The following is an 18,153-nucleotide window of genomic DNA, read 5'->3' as shown; positions in this document are numbered from 1 at the left end:
AGAACTGAGTTAAAAAAGAGGGAACATTTAAATAAAACTTTTTATTTTTTTTACACTATTCGAGGGTGGCGATTGTTGCCGGTGGAAGATTTGTTTCCCCATCGCCCAATCACCTACGAAGTGGCCCGATTTTCCTTCGCATTCTCGGACGTCGCCTTACCGCCACCCTTTCCGGGTTCGGTTTTGGTCAGATCACTGCCCACCTTCTTCGCTAACGGTTTGCGTCCCACTGGAAGCCCTTTGCGGGTGATCTTTCGACCCAACTTTACCTGCAGTGCATTGCTGGAAGAAGTTTTACCGGAAGCACCCGTAGCACCCTCTCTGCTATTACTATTACTTCCACTACCATTGCCAGAATTTGTTGCTTCGCGGCCATTTTTGCCATTGCCAACCGCTTTCATCGATTTGCCATCCTTCGGAGCGCCCGGCAGGTCAAGTTTTTCGATCGTTATACGCCGGTTGCGGAACGATTGTTGGTTCGCGCGCTTTATCATGTCCACCGGAATCGGTGGCTTGAAGCACACGTAGCCCGCCCGTTGATGGGGCATTTGATCGAGCGATACCACGTCACCGAAAGGTTGAAAGAAGATTCGCAGTGCATTGTTTGATAGCTCTGGTGTAAGGAAGGGTGAGGGAAAAAATGGTACAATTGTCTGCCACCACACTGTTTCGTGATCTCAACGAACTCACCGTCTGGATTACAGTATTTTTGATATGCCATCTGGACGGAGATGTGACGCTCTTTGAACGTGCTGCGATTTAGTGCTTTCGCGGCAGCACGAGCCTCAGCTCTCCGGCGGAAGCGGATGTGACAGTTGACCGAACGAAGCTGTGCGTACTCGGCATCGGTAAGCACTAGCGTACCGTCCGGAAACTCCATCCGTATCGAACGGATCGGTCCAAACATCTTGAAGTGTTGCCATAGCTCCTGGCGAGTCGTTGCGGTAGGTATGTTTTCAACATACACACAATGTTCTGTCCCTTTAAATGGTTCATATGTTAGAAACTCGATAGCTACTATCAGCCAACAACTTACCAAGCAACGACGGGTTCACGATCGGTTTGGCAACGTAGGTACTTTCCGTTTTTACCTCACATGCATTCTTCGCACTGTCGGCCGAGTCAAACTCGATCGTGCTGCACAGGTACGGTCCAATTTCAAACGGATACTGTGACTGACGGCCCATTATGCTTCGGCCACCGCGGGTACGCAACTCAATCGAAAGTATCATACCAAAGCGCTGGAACAGTTGGTATATCTCCGATTTCTTCGTGCCACCAGGGATATTACTCACGAACACGCTCTTTTTCACTACACCAGAAAGGAAGCAACGAAAAGATCATTAGCGTAAACGGCGGCACTTCGACTGTCGTCGGTACTTACTGTGCTGCAGAAAATATTCATCCCCCTCGCAGATTTCCCCATTGCTGAAGTAGAGTTTTTTCACATTTTCCTGCTTCACCGATGGTTCTGCCTCGTAGGTGAAATAGAAGAATCGTTTCAAGCCTCTATTTTTGATATCCACCTTTTTCAGCATTCCCAATACACTTTGCCGTATCTGTCGTTTGCGGGCAGGTACAGTATCCGCCTTTTCACCACCAGCGGAGGTGGAGGAATTCATTTTGCGTTTCTTTTAGAAAACTATTTGCTAAACTGATAACTTCCCACATACGCCAACTATTTCAACAAATATCGCCATGGATTGGGCCAAGCCAGGGTCTACAGAATTTGTTTACATCGGCATCATTTCACTCGAGGTGTGTATGACAAGCTGTACAATTTTTTCAACAAATGCGGTGAAACATTTAGTTTTGAAAAAATCACTATTATTAATGTATTAATGAATACAAAAATGTGAAAAATTTGATTATTCATTATTTAAAAAAACAGTTCTCATCACTAGGTATCTAAATAAAAATTAAATGCAAACTAAAATTATGGGGTTCGGTCGGGTCGTCGGTTGTCACAGATAGGGTAACCAGACGCGAGAAATCGATTGCCCGCTGTAAACCGCCACACGCTCAAACGCGTTGTCATCCGTGCACAGGTAAAACATATCCGTCAACGAAGCTACCGCATGGTGAGCGTATTTGATTCTTCACTCTAGAACATTTCACTTTCTGAAGAGAAAAAGCTGCACAAAAGCGTGAAAATGTTAAAAGTTAATCTGAACAAGAAGTTAAACTCGGTTAAAGAAAAAAATGGTGTTTCCCCAGCATCTAAAGTTATTCGCAAGACGAAAAAAGGGGCATCATGTGCAAATACGGAGGATGCAGTTGAATCGAGAATCAAGATTAAATCTGAATTACATTCAGAGTCTTTCAAAGTAAAAAGTGAACCTGCTGAAAGTAACAAGACTCGTAATGGCACCAAAGTGGCAAAACAAAAACCGGCTAAAAAAGGCGCGACGGATACAGTTGAATCGGTAGTAAAGATGGAATCAGAGTCTGCCGAAATTGAAACTAAAACTGGTGAAAGTAACGAAATGAATGACACCGAAGTGGAAGAGGAAACCCCGGCTAAAGAAGGCGCTAAGAGTAAGACACAGCTGAAATGTTGTCATTTTTTGGAACCAGCGACAATAATCTGTTTCTGTTTCAGAATCGAAAGGCGAAGAGTCCACCATTTTTATAGCAAACCTTCCGACGACAATGAAAAAGTCACAAATTAAAACATTGTTCAGCACGTACGGCGATGTACAGACGGTGCGCATTAGGAGGAACGATGGGCTGCCTATTTACCATAGGAAAGATCTAAAAAATGTCCTTTCACTCATTGCTTACGTGCGTTTCTCAACGAAGGAAGAAATGGAAAAAGCGTGTGCGATGAATGGTCAGTTGGTAGGTGAAAATCGCATTCGCGTGTGTCCAGAAGGCAAGAAACAAATCGGTAACATCCATTCTACGGTGTTCGTAGGTAACATTAAACAAGGTAATATCGTGCTTGTGACAAAGTTTCTGCGATAGTACAGTATGAAAGTAATCGTTTTCTTCTTTCGCTCTCTATCTCTCTCTCTCTCTCTCTCTTTCTCTCTATAAGGTACAACGGAAAATGAGCTGTACGACTTTTTCAGACGGGTTGGCCCGATGGAGTACGTCCGCTTGATTGCAAATAAGAATTTCGCGTTCGTCTGCTTCAAGCAGCGCGTTTCTATTAAAGAAGTGCTCAAACTCGACCAGCAACTCCTGAACGATCGTCCACTTAGAATACAGCGAATGGAAAAAGAGCGCACCAATGTAAAGCTTAACAAAAAGGGCAATGTGGTTAAGCGTCGAAAGCTGCCATTCAATCCGAAGAAAAAGAATGATGGCGCTGCTACGGCTGACAAACGCAAAGATGCTAAAGCGAATGACGATTTTCACGGCAAGCTGTCGGAAGCCAAGAAAAAAAAGAACTTTTTTAAATCGGCCGGTGGTTCAGCACGCCATACAAAAATGTTAGCCAGTAAACTGAAGGCCGCCATGCAGAAGTTGCACTAGAGACGCATAAGGGTATCGTAGCTGTTTCAGCACAATAAACATAAAATGCCACTATTGTCTTACACTTAAAATCGATGGTTGTAGCTCTTATTTACTCCATTTTTGAAATTTTATTTTACTAGCAAAAAACTGCACAAAACGTAGTACAAAAACAATATGTGAAAACCAATAGACTCGCAAGTGCGCACAGCGCAAACATCAAACCGGCACACTGTGATAGCTAGGGCAATGTTTTAGGGCAGGCAAGGGGTGTGTGTTTCTTTTGTTTACGTTTTCACTACCCCACGGTTCAAGCAGGCGACGGTCGGTGAACAGTTTGTATAGGTGTTTGTGTGCGAGCGAGAAATTAAATTACAGCGAAAGTGAAGCATGCTTCCGCGAACTTGCTTCACAGAACAGACCAGGACTAGACCGGAACCAGACCGAAACAGTAAGGGGTGAGTGTGATCCGTGACGTATAAGCAATTGTAAGAGCGCATCTGGAATAGAGATGATTGCTTAACGAGCTGGACAAAAATGTTAATTGTGTGTTTGTGGTGCAACATTGGTGCGTCATGGTCGTGTTGAAGCGATCGGAAATAAGGAAAATGCTACCATCAATGGACAAAAGTGTTGTCAGTCCGGGGCGAGTGAGTAAGCAACCCTCTCGCAATTGAACCGTGTGGAGGCGTTTCTCCGAGGACAATCCGTGCAATGCGTGCGAGTGACTGAAATGGAGTGCACGAAATGAGACAGGTGGTACTGTTGTCTGTGTCACCGTCGCTCGGTTACCTTCGCAACCGATCCGCCGCCAACGCGTCATCACGTTCCTTAACCCTCCTTCAAGCCCCGTTTTGTTTGGTCATTGGAGAGTGCATTGCGAAGGGTCGCTCGAGGGGGATGTTTTGGGCGCCATGCACACACGGTTTCCGCTTGCTTCCGCCCGTTTACTTAGGAAGGGGTGTTACGCTCTCGCTCTCATCGTGTGTTTTCTTTTCTTCTCTCAGCAACCCTGCACAATGGGACGATTTGAATTAAACCTTTTTTGTTAATGTTTCAAAATGTTTATTTTTATATGGAAAGCGAATACTGTGCCATGTGTTTGAACGGAACATTTTGCATTGTGTTGTAGAAATAACAGTCCATTATGATCTCCTATATCTACTACAGAAGCATTAGAAAAACTTACAAAAAAATTCTGACCACAGATAACAAAGTCGTTTGTCCGCTCGCTCGTCACACTTTTGCAATATATATTCTCGCAGATTGAAAAATTCCTTTTCTGCTTCTCTCACTCTCACTCATCGTTATTGTGCGTGCATCATCAGCATCAGAGGTGGTGAGATCATCAGCTCACCCCCGCGGACAGTATTGCTGATGGGCGGATGGTTCGGTTCTGGGTGCCGATATTATTTGGGAGTTTTCAGTTCATTTCACATACCCGGCACGCCGTGTGTGCCCGTCGTTGCGCTTCCGGCGACGAAGTCTGCTTGTGTTTCAAGTTGCATACCAAAAAGAAGTAAGCAGACACACAAACACACCTATGCGCGCGCGTTAGTTTCTTCGTTTGCCCAGCAATCATCAGCAGCTCAGCAGAAATAGTTTTAGTGTATGCAGTTTGTTTTTTTTTTGTGGTGTGCAGTGGTGTGTGGTGTACGTCTTCCCTATGTTTGAATCGAGTTTTTGATTGATTTTGCCCTTACTCGCTACGGGCTGTGGGGATGTTTCCAATTCATCGGCGCAAGGCGTAGAAAAGCGTAGACTGAATGGGTGGAGATAGGTTGTTTCTTTCATAAACAGTTCTTTTATGGACGTCTGGTGTGATTGTCCCGATTTCTCGGTAGTGATCTTCATCGAAACACTCACACGTGCGTACGTCAGGCGTGGAAAACCCGTCCAAACGTGGTGTTGTAAATCTAGCACCAGATACCAGGCGGTACGGCAATTGGGGGAAAAAAACGACGAAATTCGTCACTTCATCGCCGTGCGCACATGGGATGGTAGAATCACACGATCGCTAGTGCCAGAGGGTACACAGCCAGGAAGTGTAGTGAAGAAGAGTTGCTCGTGCTAAAAATATATGCCTACGCAGCAGCCAGCATGTATGTGCGTTTACCTCCGTTTACGCCGCTCTTGGTGTGTCTTCAGCTTGGCAAAGCTAAACCACGTATATCTGCGTCCGCCCACGGGCTCGTGAGTTCTCCAACTATCGCCACAGGGAAGTTACTGCTTCGCTGTGTCTCCTACACTGAAACACACATACGGTATGAACACGGTTGACACACAAAATAGGTGAAACAAAACCACTAGCCTAGTAGCTTTACGTGTATACGGGTAGGAAAGTGCGTTCTCGTGCGTGAACGTTTTCCGTTCTTTCGTTTGATCGGTACCAAGTTACTAACCAAGTTGAAAGTGTTCGTAGATTTTGACAGATAGTAGTGGAATAAGAATGCACACACATGTGCAAATTCCTGATAAATCCGTAGTAATTTGTCGACGTGTGTCGTTGTACCGATCGTAGTAAGCGAGACAAGAAAGAAATCAGTCGAAAGTGAGCCGCTAGATTAGTAGATGTGTGTGAGTGCGTGTTGAGAAATGAAGAGTAAACTTTAAACGGTGAGGAGCGCAGCTGTCCCAACCGACAAAAAACGCTTAAAACGCTTAGCAACCGACGTCGAAACGACGTCGTTTCGACGTCGAAGGGAAGTACTTTTTCGACGAATATTGTACGTTTATAGTGTCGAGTTCAAAACTTGACGAAATGAGAAAAAAATATACTCATCCCCACCCCACCCCTTATGCTCACTCTCACGCTCCTCACTCTGCTTCCTCATTCTCCTTCACCTACGCCTGTTATGTTATTTTTAACTCTAACTAAAACTTTTTCTATATATTCCTATCTTGTGTTTCATATTGGATTTGATCAAAGGCCCTACATGTCGGTTCTAATGCATTTATTGATTTCAATACGCTGCTTCATAGAGAGGGGTGACGAAAATGAGCAGTTTGTATATTCCAAAGCAAGAGCACCGCACAACACAAGAAGAAGCACGCCTGCTGCAACATTATTTCAAAAGATGAATGAACGTTGAATTCAATGCAGGAATTTGAAACTAATTTCGGGTTTGATGAATATAACCGAACCTGAATCTCGAAATGGCAAACATTGTGTAACGATTGTGTTTTTAGTTGCCAATGTTAGATATGTATTAAATAATGAATAATTGTATACACTTTTGTTACACGGTAAACAATGTAAAAACATATTTATTTTTCTTTCCTTCTGTCTTTTCAATACAACCGTATCTCTTGAACCCATAGAAAAAAAAATACTGTTTCGTGTCGTACTGACGTTGTAGTTTTTTTCTGTGAACGCACACACCACCGTTTCTGATACGCAAGCACTTTCTACCATCGTTAATGAATGTTATCCGTGATTTGTTTCGGGTTTGCGAATATATTTCGGGAAGGTATACATTTTCGTCCACCACACTGGTCATTCCTGGATGAATTCGTTTTTGATTCTGAAGAATATTACATCTTTTGAATGCAGTGCATCTCACTTTTGCCGATGCCGACGCATCGGAATGATTTTTGCACACTTTTGACTATTTAGCACTTATTTTCTCCATTATCTGAATCGCTACTGTTTCAGGAATTGTTGATAAAACGCAACAACTACACAAATGGCTAGAAAAAAAACTAAATAAATGTAATAGTTTCTGTACCATTTCTGTGGGAACCGAAAAACCAACGTATTCTACCATCAAAACAATAGTTGCGTTAGCGCACCAAACAGCCTACATAGATTAAACGCTTGAAATGTACATGTGTGTGTGAGCCGTAGAGCAAATGACATTTCAACTCGTCGTATATCGCTTGCTCTGTCGCTTGGGGTCAAAAGTTAAATACTAAAAAAAATGTGAGATTTGAACCGTTTTATTTATCTGCACGCTATAAGCTTCAACTTTCTCGCTGTGCTGCGGAAACGATTGTACGAAGTGATGCAAGAAATGAATCACATTTCAAGACAAGAATCATTCAAAATGGAAATGAAGTTGCCTTTTGTCACAAACCCCTCAATGCAGTGCGAACAGAAGCAAAACGAAAAGGTTGTGTAATTAAGTGCCCCAGCATTACGCCGATAAAGAATGCAATATAATTAACTTTACTGGAAGCAATGGTTCGTACGGCAGTGTGCTACACTAGCTTTTCTTCCTTATTTTCCACCCAAATCACCCAAAATGGGAAGCAATGCAACGGACAGAGGATGGGTTTGGGAGTACAGCCGTTTCGGATGCAGTGTCGCCCCATGTGTTTAGTGAGCCAAAAAGGGTCGACCGAAACCGAAATATCTCTCACAATTTTCCATCGCCCCACCATCCGATGACACCCGATGATCGACTGCCGATTGAGACTGGCGTTTGCGTGCGCTGGTGCGCTTGGTGGAAAGCAAGAGTGAGAAAGCTATCGTCGAGCGTGAGTTTGTAAGCTGGGAGGATGAGAGTAAACGCATCTCTCGACACAGCACATACGCTGGCCCCAACGGGCAGTAGTAGTGTGAACGCAACGCAGGCACGAATATTTTCAGGAAATCGGGAAAAACCATTTTTCTCGACGTTTATTTTTGGAAATGTTGTTCTCGGTCGCGCACCGTCGTACCGAGCGCGAGCAGTGCAGATCACACACCACGGGGCTACCACGGGCGGTTTTGGTCTGTTCGGGTATTTGGTAGTTTATTCGTGGCGTGTCACTCTAGGAACCGACACACGCACGGTGTTGCGAGCCATCGTCTTGCGGTGTAGTTTTAAGCGGTAAATTTTTGCTTCGTACGGTAATGAAAATTTTGAGCCTGGGAAAAGGAAAACTTGCCTCACTGCAAGTGAAAAGCGATTAAAACACCGGGAAAAGCATCGAAATACCGTTACGGGAACTTGCGTGTGTGAGTGTATGTGTATAAATGGTGAAGGAAAATCCCTTTTGGTGTATGGTCGGAAAAAGGGCCGGGCACACTCATATGCCCCCAAAAAGATCCGGGGAGGCGCTGTACAAATGATGTGTGACGGTTTTTGGGTGTGTTAATGTGTATATGGTGTTGGTGTGAGTGTACGTGTGCCAGTACGTGAGCAAACGGGATAGAAAATGTTGGTTCCTTTTGCAATGAACGATACAAAATAGGGATCGGTAAGAAATAAACGCGAAGAAAAGGCAAGAACCTATAGTGAGTGCACCCCATCATCACCATCAGTGAGGAAAAACAAAAGTTTCTCTCATCGCAGTGTGCACTACTTGAAGTGAAGAAGCAAATCGGTGAAGAAAATGGGAAAAGCGCCACTAACCGCCGGTGGAAGCTTCGGCACGCGACTACTGTTAAACACGCGCAGCGGAAGGAAAAACATGGGAACAGGGGAAAGAAGGTAACAAGAAAGGAGAAAAGAAAAACAACACAAAAACAAAGTTTCCAAGTGTGCACGGACATGGCCACAATCGCACACCAACACACAGTACAGTGTTACCGGAATTTCAAAACGTCCCCGAATCGTTACGGATGATTTTTCCGAAGTTGTGTGAGAAAAACGTGCAACAAGCGAAGAAGCAAAAGGGAAAACACACATCAGGGGAAGAGGTCCGTTTAAATTATACTTCTTTTTTTTACGGGAAAAATGTTTTTCTTCACTTCTCATCAGTTAGTCTTGCGTGGGTGCGAAAAATCATGGCTGAAAGAGTTTTGAGATTTGCCTGCCTTACATTGGTTAAGCGGAACGTGCATGAAGGACACTCGTCCATGTTCCGGTTAGCTGGAAAAACTGCATCCCATCGTACGAACGGTTGTTCCAGCAAATGTTTGGGAAGCCCGATAAGCCGCTCGTTAAGCGGATAAATAATGACCCCGGTTCGCATGTGGGGGTGTCAGCCATAGGATGGATTTTTCACTTGATTCCAGACGATAGGGTAAACTCGAAGAAGAAAGAACAAGAAAAAAAAAACGATAAAGAAGTGGGTAATCAAATAATTAATTAGCATTATCAAAAAGGGGAAGGAAACTGCCATCAATTTTGGTAGCCTTTATCTACTCGTACACACGCCTTCGTCTGTCTTCGATCGTGTGTTTTTTGTGTGTTTTTTTAGTAGCAACTAAAGTTACTCTTTGTGCATCATACTGGATGGGGACTTGGATGTGGTCAAATTGATAATGTGCGGCTTGAGAGTAAACATGGCCCGGGATCAAAATCCATGTGAAGATCGGGTTGATTTCTGGACATTCTTAAAGTCTAAAGATCAAGAAAAATTGTATTAAACGTCTATTGGGCAGTTTAGTAAATGTTCTAAACCTTTTTTAATTTAAAGTTATAAAAATGTTTTTTTAAAGGCGTAACAAAGTACAATCTTACTAATGAAACCTTCAAAACCATTTTTTTTCAATGATACTTGACTGCAAAAGAGTGGCGGATGGAAAAAATGGCCAAAAAAATCGATGTTGTGCAACCCTGACCAAATTCCAAACCCATCTTGCTGAATGTCCTGTCCATTGTACGGTTTTCAACAAAAAAACACACAGTTTGAAATCGGAAGTGCCCTTGGGGCCGGCATACCACCCATAACGAACTCATAATTGAGTCGAAATCTTGCTCCTTTTAGGTGTAGTGTTCCGGCGACACACTGTCCATAAACCGAAGCGATGTACAAAACCACTCTCGATTCGATCGTAAACTTTTCTCGACCATTTCTTTCGAGTCTATATGAACAGCAGTTTTTCTTATGAAATTACCATACACCAATAGACGAATCTTTCGGTTCGGTTGAGGGAGAGACACGACATCATCGAGTGTGATTTGAATAATTTGTCCTTCGTGTAGTGCATTTTATAAATGAATTTCCACGACATTCCTCCTGTCACAGATCTCCGGTATACCCGGCGAAGACACCGGCCTCGTAACAGCATGGCATGGTGAACGATAAAAACTAATTAAATAAAAACTTTCATTCGTCTCCTCCCGACAATTGACGCACACGGCGCGTAGGGAATGGGCGTATAGGAGACACCAGCCAGAGAGGTGGATGAGCAATGAATGCAGAATAGTTCCGGTAATATGGAACGTTGTTAACAAGAATTTTATGAACTTTGTTGGATAGAAAGCGGAGTACGTTTTATTAGGTGTTTGTCAGATTTACAGTTTTTTTTAGTATGCAATGAATGCACTAATTTGATTAATTCTTGTACGAATGCGTACGGAGTTTATGTCGCGTTGTTATGTTATGGGGGCTCTTTATATGTGCTACAATTCTTTGCAAGAATTGGAAATAAAGTTGCAATTGGTAATGAGAGAATGCTTGGAAAAAAGGTTTAATATAAAGATTCGTCGGTTTGTGTAATAATTCTCTTACTTACAATAGAATATTATTATTGAGGAATCTTTCACTGGTTTTTTTTCTAGAATCCTAGCAGCTTCTTGCTCGATCGATGCCTAGGTGTACGGTTGATAACACAAACCGGGTGCATTAACACGTAAATTGCCATTAACCAACCCATTGTGTGCTGGTGGCTTGAATGGAACTTGATTGTAGTCTTTTCTTCCTCCGAGGAAAAGTGATAACCCAATTTAGACGTTGGAATACACCACATCAGGGATGAGCAACTAGTTTTTGATTATAGTCGAATTATATTTCTAGTTTGATTAACGAGCAAACTTTAAGTAATTCAACTCTTTAATTGTATAATATTTCCCAAATCATTTTTTTCCAATAATCTTTAAAACTAGCTATGAAAATGATACAGTTTTTGCCATCCCTTTATCGGAGATCATGTAACAGGAATGACCATTTGGAAGATAGTGTGTGAAAATAATCAAACTCCCGACAACTAAGTTTGTATGATACAGGCCAGATGTTCTTAATAAAATATAATTGAAGGTATGAAACGTTCCTCAAAAGTTGTCCAGAGTCCCACGGCAAATTGCTGGGAATCTTTTTTATGTCTATAATCTCGATATTCTAATGTTCTTGCTCAAGAGGGTAATGTTAGCTGAAATAAATTATTTAAGTATATTTATATAACATACATCTCCTTTGCCATTATGATTGAAAAGCTTTTCCACCCCTGTAACTATCGCACCCGATGGAACTGGAGTCACTTTCATCCAAACCATTCTTCTTTGCTCTTCAACGAAATTGCATCCCAGGGACGAGGAAGAAATCCCACCACTTGACTGTTTGTGGATCTTTCATCATGTACTCCGGTTTGCGTCCGGATACTACATACAGCCCTGGGTTTATGTATCACAGTTTGCCCTTCGCTCCAGCTCCATTTCCGCCTTCCAACCCGTTCGTGCCTTATCGGTACACTTGGGACGGGCAAAGGAACAAGGATCCCTTCGAGCCGATATCGTTCGGTACGAGCACCAGCACCCTAATGTACACTTCCCTTCATTGTCCGCAAACTATTGCACTATTCGCTTGCCCTGCTACGAACCTCTTTTCGAGGACGGGGGATTTCGCTGCGAAGTGTCTCAGTTCCGGCTCAATTCAGTTCTTTCGCATTTGTGAAAAGCAATTTTCCACGCTTGAACAAAACGAACCGGGGTCGACCTTTGCCTTTGCGAGCTAATGCAAACGAAAGCTTTTCTTGTCATTTTTTTTTTGTTCGCATTTAAAATGCAAGCTTACGCTTAACTCGATTCGAAGGCAAATGATTGAAACGAGTTGTGACTGCTAAGGGTATTTTGGTAGGAAATGTTTACATAAGAAGGATTGGAATTCTTTTTTTTTATACAAAAAAATTAATTGTAATTTGAAATCCATTTACGATTGAATATTTTGTTAAATTAATTTAGGTGTAGAGCGGCTACAGCATACCTAACTCAAACATAACTCAAACATAGTTGGATGACTTGGCTGAATACTATCGCTACGAGGCTATTTATTCAGATGAGCTAGGATCTTTTGATAGACAATCCAGATTCATGAATTCTGAACGAATATTTACACCGAAACAATGACACTGAATCTCTATCATGAAGATTCATGAATATTTAAATAAGAGAAAGAAGAGAGATACAATATCTTTAATCTTTAGATATTCCTTGGTCTTTGGAGATTCATGAATCTCTTGAGTTTCCACTGAAGATTGATATAATATTAGTTGTTAGATCATACGATATTTTGACCCAATATTCACAGGCTTGGTGTGATAACTGGTTACCAAAAAGGTCAAACGGATTCTCTCCTTCATCCTATACCATGGCTCATAGCTTTTATTTGTTATTTGGCAATCTTTTGGGATGTTTTCTCTAGCGTATTTTATTCTTCAACTTATCCATCCATAAACATCCATTCTGTTTACCTACACTGTAATGATGGCTTTCACCCGTATATAAGCGGATGTATGCAGTTCGTAAGTGTGGAAACTTATTCGGCACACATCCTGCATCATCCGGCTACAAAAAAGGGGAAAATGCTGACGCTTCTCAACCTTATACGACGATCGTTTCGGGCAAAAATTCATTCCCAATAAAGGGAAAAGCATCCGGAAAAGTAAAGCACCCGGACGAGGATGATGTGCTACCGGGCGAGGGAAAAACGCAAATATTGATGCAGTGCGCCTTCCCTTGATTGCGGTCCAGTGTGTTGTGTGCTGTTCGCATGTTCCCATTCGTGTGTTGGGTTGGAGCACATTTTTAACCACATTCCACGTTGGAGTTTTGCTTCCGAGTGGTAAAATTATTTGCTGATGAAATTTTGCAAATCCCTTCCTCCCCGGACACACTGTTTGGCTTTGTGCTATCAGTTTCCTTCGCAGTGCAAAAAAGAGCTACGATCGTTCTAATAAAACCGTTTGATTGTGTGGGGATTTAAGCGTTACTAATCCCCTACTCTTCCGGTTGCATTAAGCTTTGTTTCAGAATGTTGTGTGCCGGTATCGATAGGATAGAATTATGAACAAAGTGAGTTTAAGCACATTAAAAGTGTTAATGAGTAATGGCGCTGCTTTTCGTGTTTATTACACGACAAAACAAAGCAAATAGTATAGTAACTAACTACCTACTTTACAAAAGCTGTTGCAAAACATGTTTCTCCATTAATTTTAATGTCTTATTAGCAACTCTGCTAGCGTCCCCTTCTTCGTCTCTTCCACACACAAAATGGTCTCTCGTCTGTACATTCGGTTGCCATTTGACAGACAGCTGTGGTGAATGTGGCCGCGCTGATTTTGCGTAGGCGAACAGCTCGTGAGCGAAAACCTACGGATTGTTCGATCTACTAAAGCTGCTATTCTGGTTGTTGTGCACGGTGGTTCATTGTTAATACGTATAGTGGCAGCTCGTGCAGAAATGATTTTTTCTTTATTTACTTAAAATCATTGAGATGAATAATAGAAAAATTTAATTTACATAAGTGTGTTATCAAATCTACTTATTAGACCCTGAAAGTATGCAATCACCATATTTTAAGGTAATGTAAAATTTTGGAAGATGTACTAAGCGACATTTTTTTATGTTGCATACATCCAGGCGTTTGAATTAAAAATCACACAGCGAATGAAAACTATTTATATTTTTTCTTTTACGAAATGCAGTTATCTTGTCTTTGTAGTTAATTCGTTGCTAAGATAAAGATTTTCATATAACGTCTAAAAAGATATTCGTTTTTTATGCTTTTTATCCTGAACTTAGAATGTTTTAATTGAACAAAACAAATTTTCTAATGAAATTTGATATTTTTTTCTTCTTTTGCGTGATTATTTTCCAACAAACAAAAATCGACTCCATTTGTGTATCTTTTAGCCAAAAAAAAAATGATCCAGAGCATCGCCATTTTCACCACCAATCCTCTGATTGCTTTATTTGCCCGTACTGTGGCATGTTTCTCGGAGCAATGGCGTCTCACTCCAGATGGTAGCGACCGTAGCCGGTCCACTGTGCGGTGATGGTGTTCAGCTGGTCCCGCACCGTAAGCCTTTCCACGGACGGAGGTTTCGATTGTTTATCTGTTTGTTGTTTGCGTCTGTCCCGCGATGGCCTTGGCCGAATGTACGCTTTTGCTGGAATATCGAAAGCCAATTGGAACGACCGATGAGCACGAGGCAACAACTTCTTTTCGGTCTTTGTTCGTTCCCTCTTCTGTATATTTGCTTTACTTTCTTTGCTGGCCAAATGCTGTAACTGAACTCGCGCGAATCGTATCCTTGAGACACACTCACCGGGAGTGTGTAATGGTGCGGTTTGCACAACGGGGCAAGGTGCAGGCAAAGCGTTATTTTGTATAAAATGTTGCCACCGTAGTGTCGGCATTCGAAATCTTCCGTCGAATCAGCTCCGTCTGTAAGCTCGGCTCTGGGAAGTCGGAGGCGGAGGGAAAAAATAGGAAAATAATTAATGTCCTGAGGCTGCTGGGTTCGTGGTGACGGCGGTGACTTTGGTTCACGATAATCGGAAGCTGTTTACATAACAAAATCATTATTTACTCGAACGTTTGAAAATTAATTGGACTTTGTGCGCGACGGCAACGCGTAACGAGTTTGTGAAGATAAGGAAAGAATTTAAAATTTTCATCATTTCATCGCAAATGAGTTTATTGGAAGAACATTTTAAAAAAGCTCAAAACATCAATTTCAGTTTTGGTTTTAATTAATTTGATAGGAAAAAGTTTACTTTTACTTACTAGAACAAAAAACAATTTCATTATCAGTCGGTTGTCAGTCGGTTCGTTTCAGTCGAGTCGATAATCACTGTTTACTGTTTTGTGTTTGTTACTGTCCTATCCGCCGGTGTTTTTTGAAGCATCCAGGCGAGTGACCTGCACCCATTCGCATTACCATTAAAACAGATGCTCAAGCGTAAAACTAAAAAAAAATACCAAGAGAAAAGCATCATGCAAGGAATGGTGGCGTGCACGCGCGTAAAGCTTTTTCATGTGATGCTCACGCGTCACTAATGACATCGACATTGGGCTCCCTGCCAGGCGGAGTGAAAGAAGAAGAAGACACAAAAAAACCCGCACACGGACTTGATTTTCAAACATTGGTGCTACTAGCAATGATCCGCATTGGGGGCGTGTGTGTTTGTGAGTTGAACGGTGGAAAAGGAAAGGCGGCGGGAGAGGAGTTAAAAAGAAAATCACAACACTACGCGACCAACGGACATATTGCTGCTCACACACAATCGAAGGGTGGTAGGTCTGGTTTTTTTTTTCTAACATCATTATGCAATCGGACATTTTTAAGTTCAAGCAATGGTTTCGCTATGCAAACATTTGCGATCGCGTGCATGTGTGTGATCGTGAAAAATGAGACCAAATTATAGGCAAATACCTACTTGAGTCTCGCCTTGCTCTTCTTATTTCCCAACGCCCTTCGTTCGGGTGAACTCTTTTGCACAAGTGGTCGGTTAATGATGTTTTAATGAGCAGAACGATATTGTTGTCCATGATATTTGGGTCAGTGTAATAGGTGTTCGTGTGTGTGTGTATGGATGTCGATCATAATCGAACTCATTAACGTTCATATTGTTTTGATTTAGTATGTACAACGACCTGAACAAACATGGCCGATGAATGTTTTGAAAAATCCCACACAAAAACTTCTCATCTCCCTCAAAAGTGTGCTTAATAACTTTAAATCAGTTTATAAACGGTGGTTTTGCACACTAATATTTACCACACGCCGCACAGTTTCGATGCGTTCTCGCTTGAAGTGTTTAATTTTATTATTGAAACCCAAGCGCAGCTAAAAACAAACAGAAGAGAGAGAGAGAGAAAAAAACACATCGGCATCGTGCCAGAAAACTTTCCAACATATATGTATTATCGTTAGAAAATTATCCCAACCCAACCCAGCCCCTGGAACCGAGTTGAGTTGTGCTTTCATGCTTAATTAATTGAATTTAATTATCATTCCATAATAATAATCCCTTTCAATAGTTTCCCCATTTTGGTCGTTTTTGTGTGGAATGAAAAACAATTTAAAATGCGATCGGGTTTTGCTAAAGTTTTGTGCTGTAAATAGTTTTCCGGACACGGTTTTTTGCTGCCATTAAACAAACTGTTGGTGGGAAAGTTTTCCAAATGATGTCTCGTTCTATTTAGTGAAATAAGCGATATGTATGTGATGGAGACGCATGGTGTTTAGTAGAGCGACACATACAAAAGTGGATTTCATACGTTGTTTAACGCTATAATTTATTTCAAAAGTATACGAATGAGATGAAATATTATCGAAATGTTAAATTATATTAACATTCAACAAGCGATCGTGTGTGTTGGCAGCTTTAGCATTGTACCGTGTTTTAAAAACATTTTGCTACAACAAGGATTTACACCATCACAATAAGCGATATACCATGTCAAATCGTGTGTGCTGTGCTGTGTACTATTCGCTGTTTGTACTCTACACGCCTACGATAAAGATTAAATTGCGTTTTAAATTCCTGCCTTTTACATTGTACCGTCGCGACCGTCGCGTCGAATGATGCCACAGCAAGCGAGGATCGGAGACGAGACAAGATCATCGGTTGATGGTTTTTTATTTTGCTTGTTTGCCTTGCCGGCCCGTCGTTTCGCTTTCTTCTCGCACCGTCCATTGAACTCTACAATGCGTATGTGCGCCGTATATAAACGTGTTTGAATGATGTGTGGCCTGAGTTTGAGTTTAAATAATTACACATGCTTCTAGAGCCTGAGCGTGCGGGGTTTTTTTTTTTGTTTGTTTGTTTTGCTATGTATCTTTATAATCATCCATTACTGTGCCATTTAATACAAGGTTTTAATTACACATATTCATACTTTTATTTTCTCCCATCAAAAGGGGTAGCTAATAATCAATGCAAAAATATGTTTGATGAATATGCTTTTATGTACCTTTCGAACAAAAAAAAACTTGAAACTGAATGCGGCTTTCATTTCACCCATAAGTTTTTTTTAGCAGCTTCCTATCACCACTCATCGATTAAATAATCTGTAATAAAAATAAAGTTGGAAGGATAAAAAATTCGTCCCTATTTCGTCTCGATATTTTGTGCAGTAAAATAGTACACCCCCCTTTACTACACGCACACGATCACGATCACTGTGTGTGTGTGTGTTTGGTGCTGCAAGTGTGCGTAATAAAGTGAATATCTCAGCGCTCTTCTGCTTTCTGTGACAAATGTGTTTCTAGTTTGTGGCGCCTCAGCCACTCAGTGAGATGTTCGAGTCACTTTTCATCGTTTCGAATGAGAGGATTGGAGCGACAGAGAAGCAGCACTTTTCTTTTGGCACTATATTGCTACCCCGATCGTTGGAAAATGAGCGACAGTTTCGCTCACCATTTTCAATGTTTGATCGTTTCTCCGGTCTCATCTTTGGCGTACGCATGAAAGAGCGTAGCGATTCTGTACCAGGAAAGGGACTTGGGGAGACCATACGTACGGGCTTAGTTTGCAGCACAAGCGTAACATGGTACAAGTTTTTCCGCCAGTTTGGATCGGATTGGATTGCTAGCGGTTTGGCACACTTGGTGTGAAGTTCGGTATCGGTATCAATATTGGTGTATTTTAGTAAGTGTCTAAGCAAATCTTTACCATTAAAAGGTGAAACTGAATTGTGAAATGTATGGAAATGTATAAAACCTTGAAGGATTTATTGTACGAAACACACTGGATACATGGCCGATACCACGGAAATTCGTGCTGATCATCGCAAGCGGAACGAGATCGTGATCGT

General features: G+C 41.8%; 3 protein-coding genes across 14 annotated transcripts in view; 2 read left to right on the top strand and 1 right to left on the bottom strand.

Annotated features, from left to right (window-relative positions):
• Positions 1–9: 9 nt before the first annotated feature.
• On the bottom strand, positions 10–1,751 carry LOC125763859 (uncharacterized). Its single transcript, XM_049427496.1, has 4 exons — positions 1,385–1,751; positions 1,037–1,312; positions 691–981; positions 10–613 (listed from the first exon to the last, which is right to left on the bottom strand). The coding sequence occupies exons 1-4, from the start codon at positions 1,620–1,622 to the stop codon at positions 114–116; spliced, it is 1,305 nt and encodes a 434-aa protein (XP_049283453.1). The 5' UTR covers positions 1,623–1,751; the 3' UTR covers positions 10–113.
• Positions 1,752–2,031: 280 nt separating this feature from the next.
• On the top strand, positions 2,032–3,551 carry LOC125763855 (RNA-binding protein 34). The gene is made up of 3 exons (XM_049427487.1): positions 2,032–2,538; positions 2,603–2,932; positions 3,041–3,551. Exons 1-3 carry the CDS (start codon positions 2,154–2,156, stop codon positions 3,478–3,480), a joined length of 1,155 nt encoding a protein of 384 aa, XP_049283444.1. The 5' UTR covers positions 2,032–2,153; the 3' UTR covers positions 3,481–3,551.
• Positions 3,552–3,650: 99 nt separating this feature from the next.
• The window catches only part of LOC125763853 (uncharacterized), a 36,417-nt gene continuing 21,914 nt past the window's right edge, over positions 3,651–18,153 (top strand). For 6 of the 12 annotated variants that reach the window (XR_007418411.1, XM_049427483.1, XM_049427482.1 and 3 more), the window contains exon 1: positions 7,362–17,987. The gene's annotated coding sequence lies outside the window, so the exon portion shown is untranslated. Of the gene's footprint in view, positions 3,918–4,861; positions 5,113–7,361; positions 17,988–18,153 lie in introns of those variants that run through there. The other 6 variants (XM_049427476.1, XM_049427474.1, XM_049427477.1 and 3 more) reach the window with 6 other exon arrangements.

This window comes from Anopheles funestus, chromosome 2RL, assembly GCF_943734845.2.
Source record: "Anopheles funestus chromosome 2RL, idAnoFuneDA-416_04, whole genome shotgun sequence".
Lineage (NCBI taxonomy): Eukaryota > Metazoa > Arthropoda > Insecta > Diptera > Culicidae > Anopheles > Anopheles funestus.
Note: the sequence above shows the minus strand (reverse complement) of the source record. Positions and strands in the feature narration are given on the sequence as shown.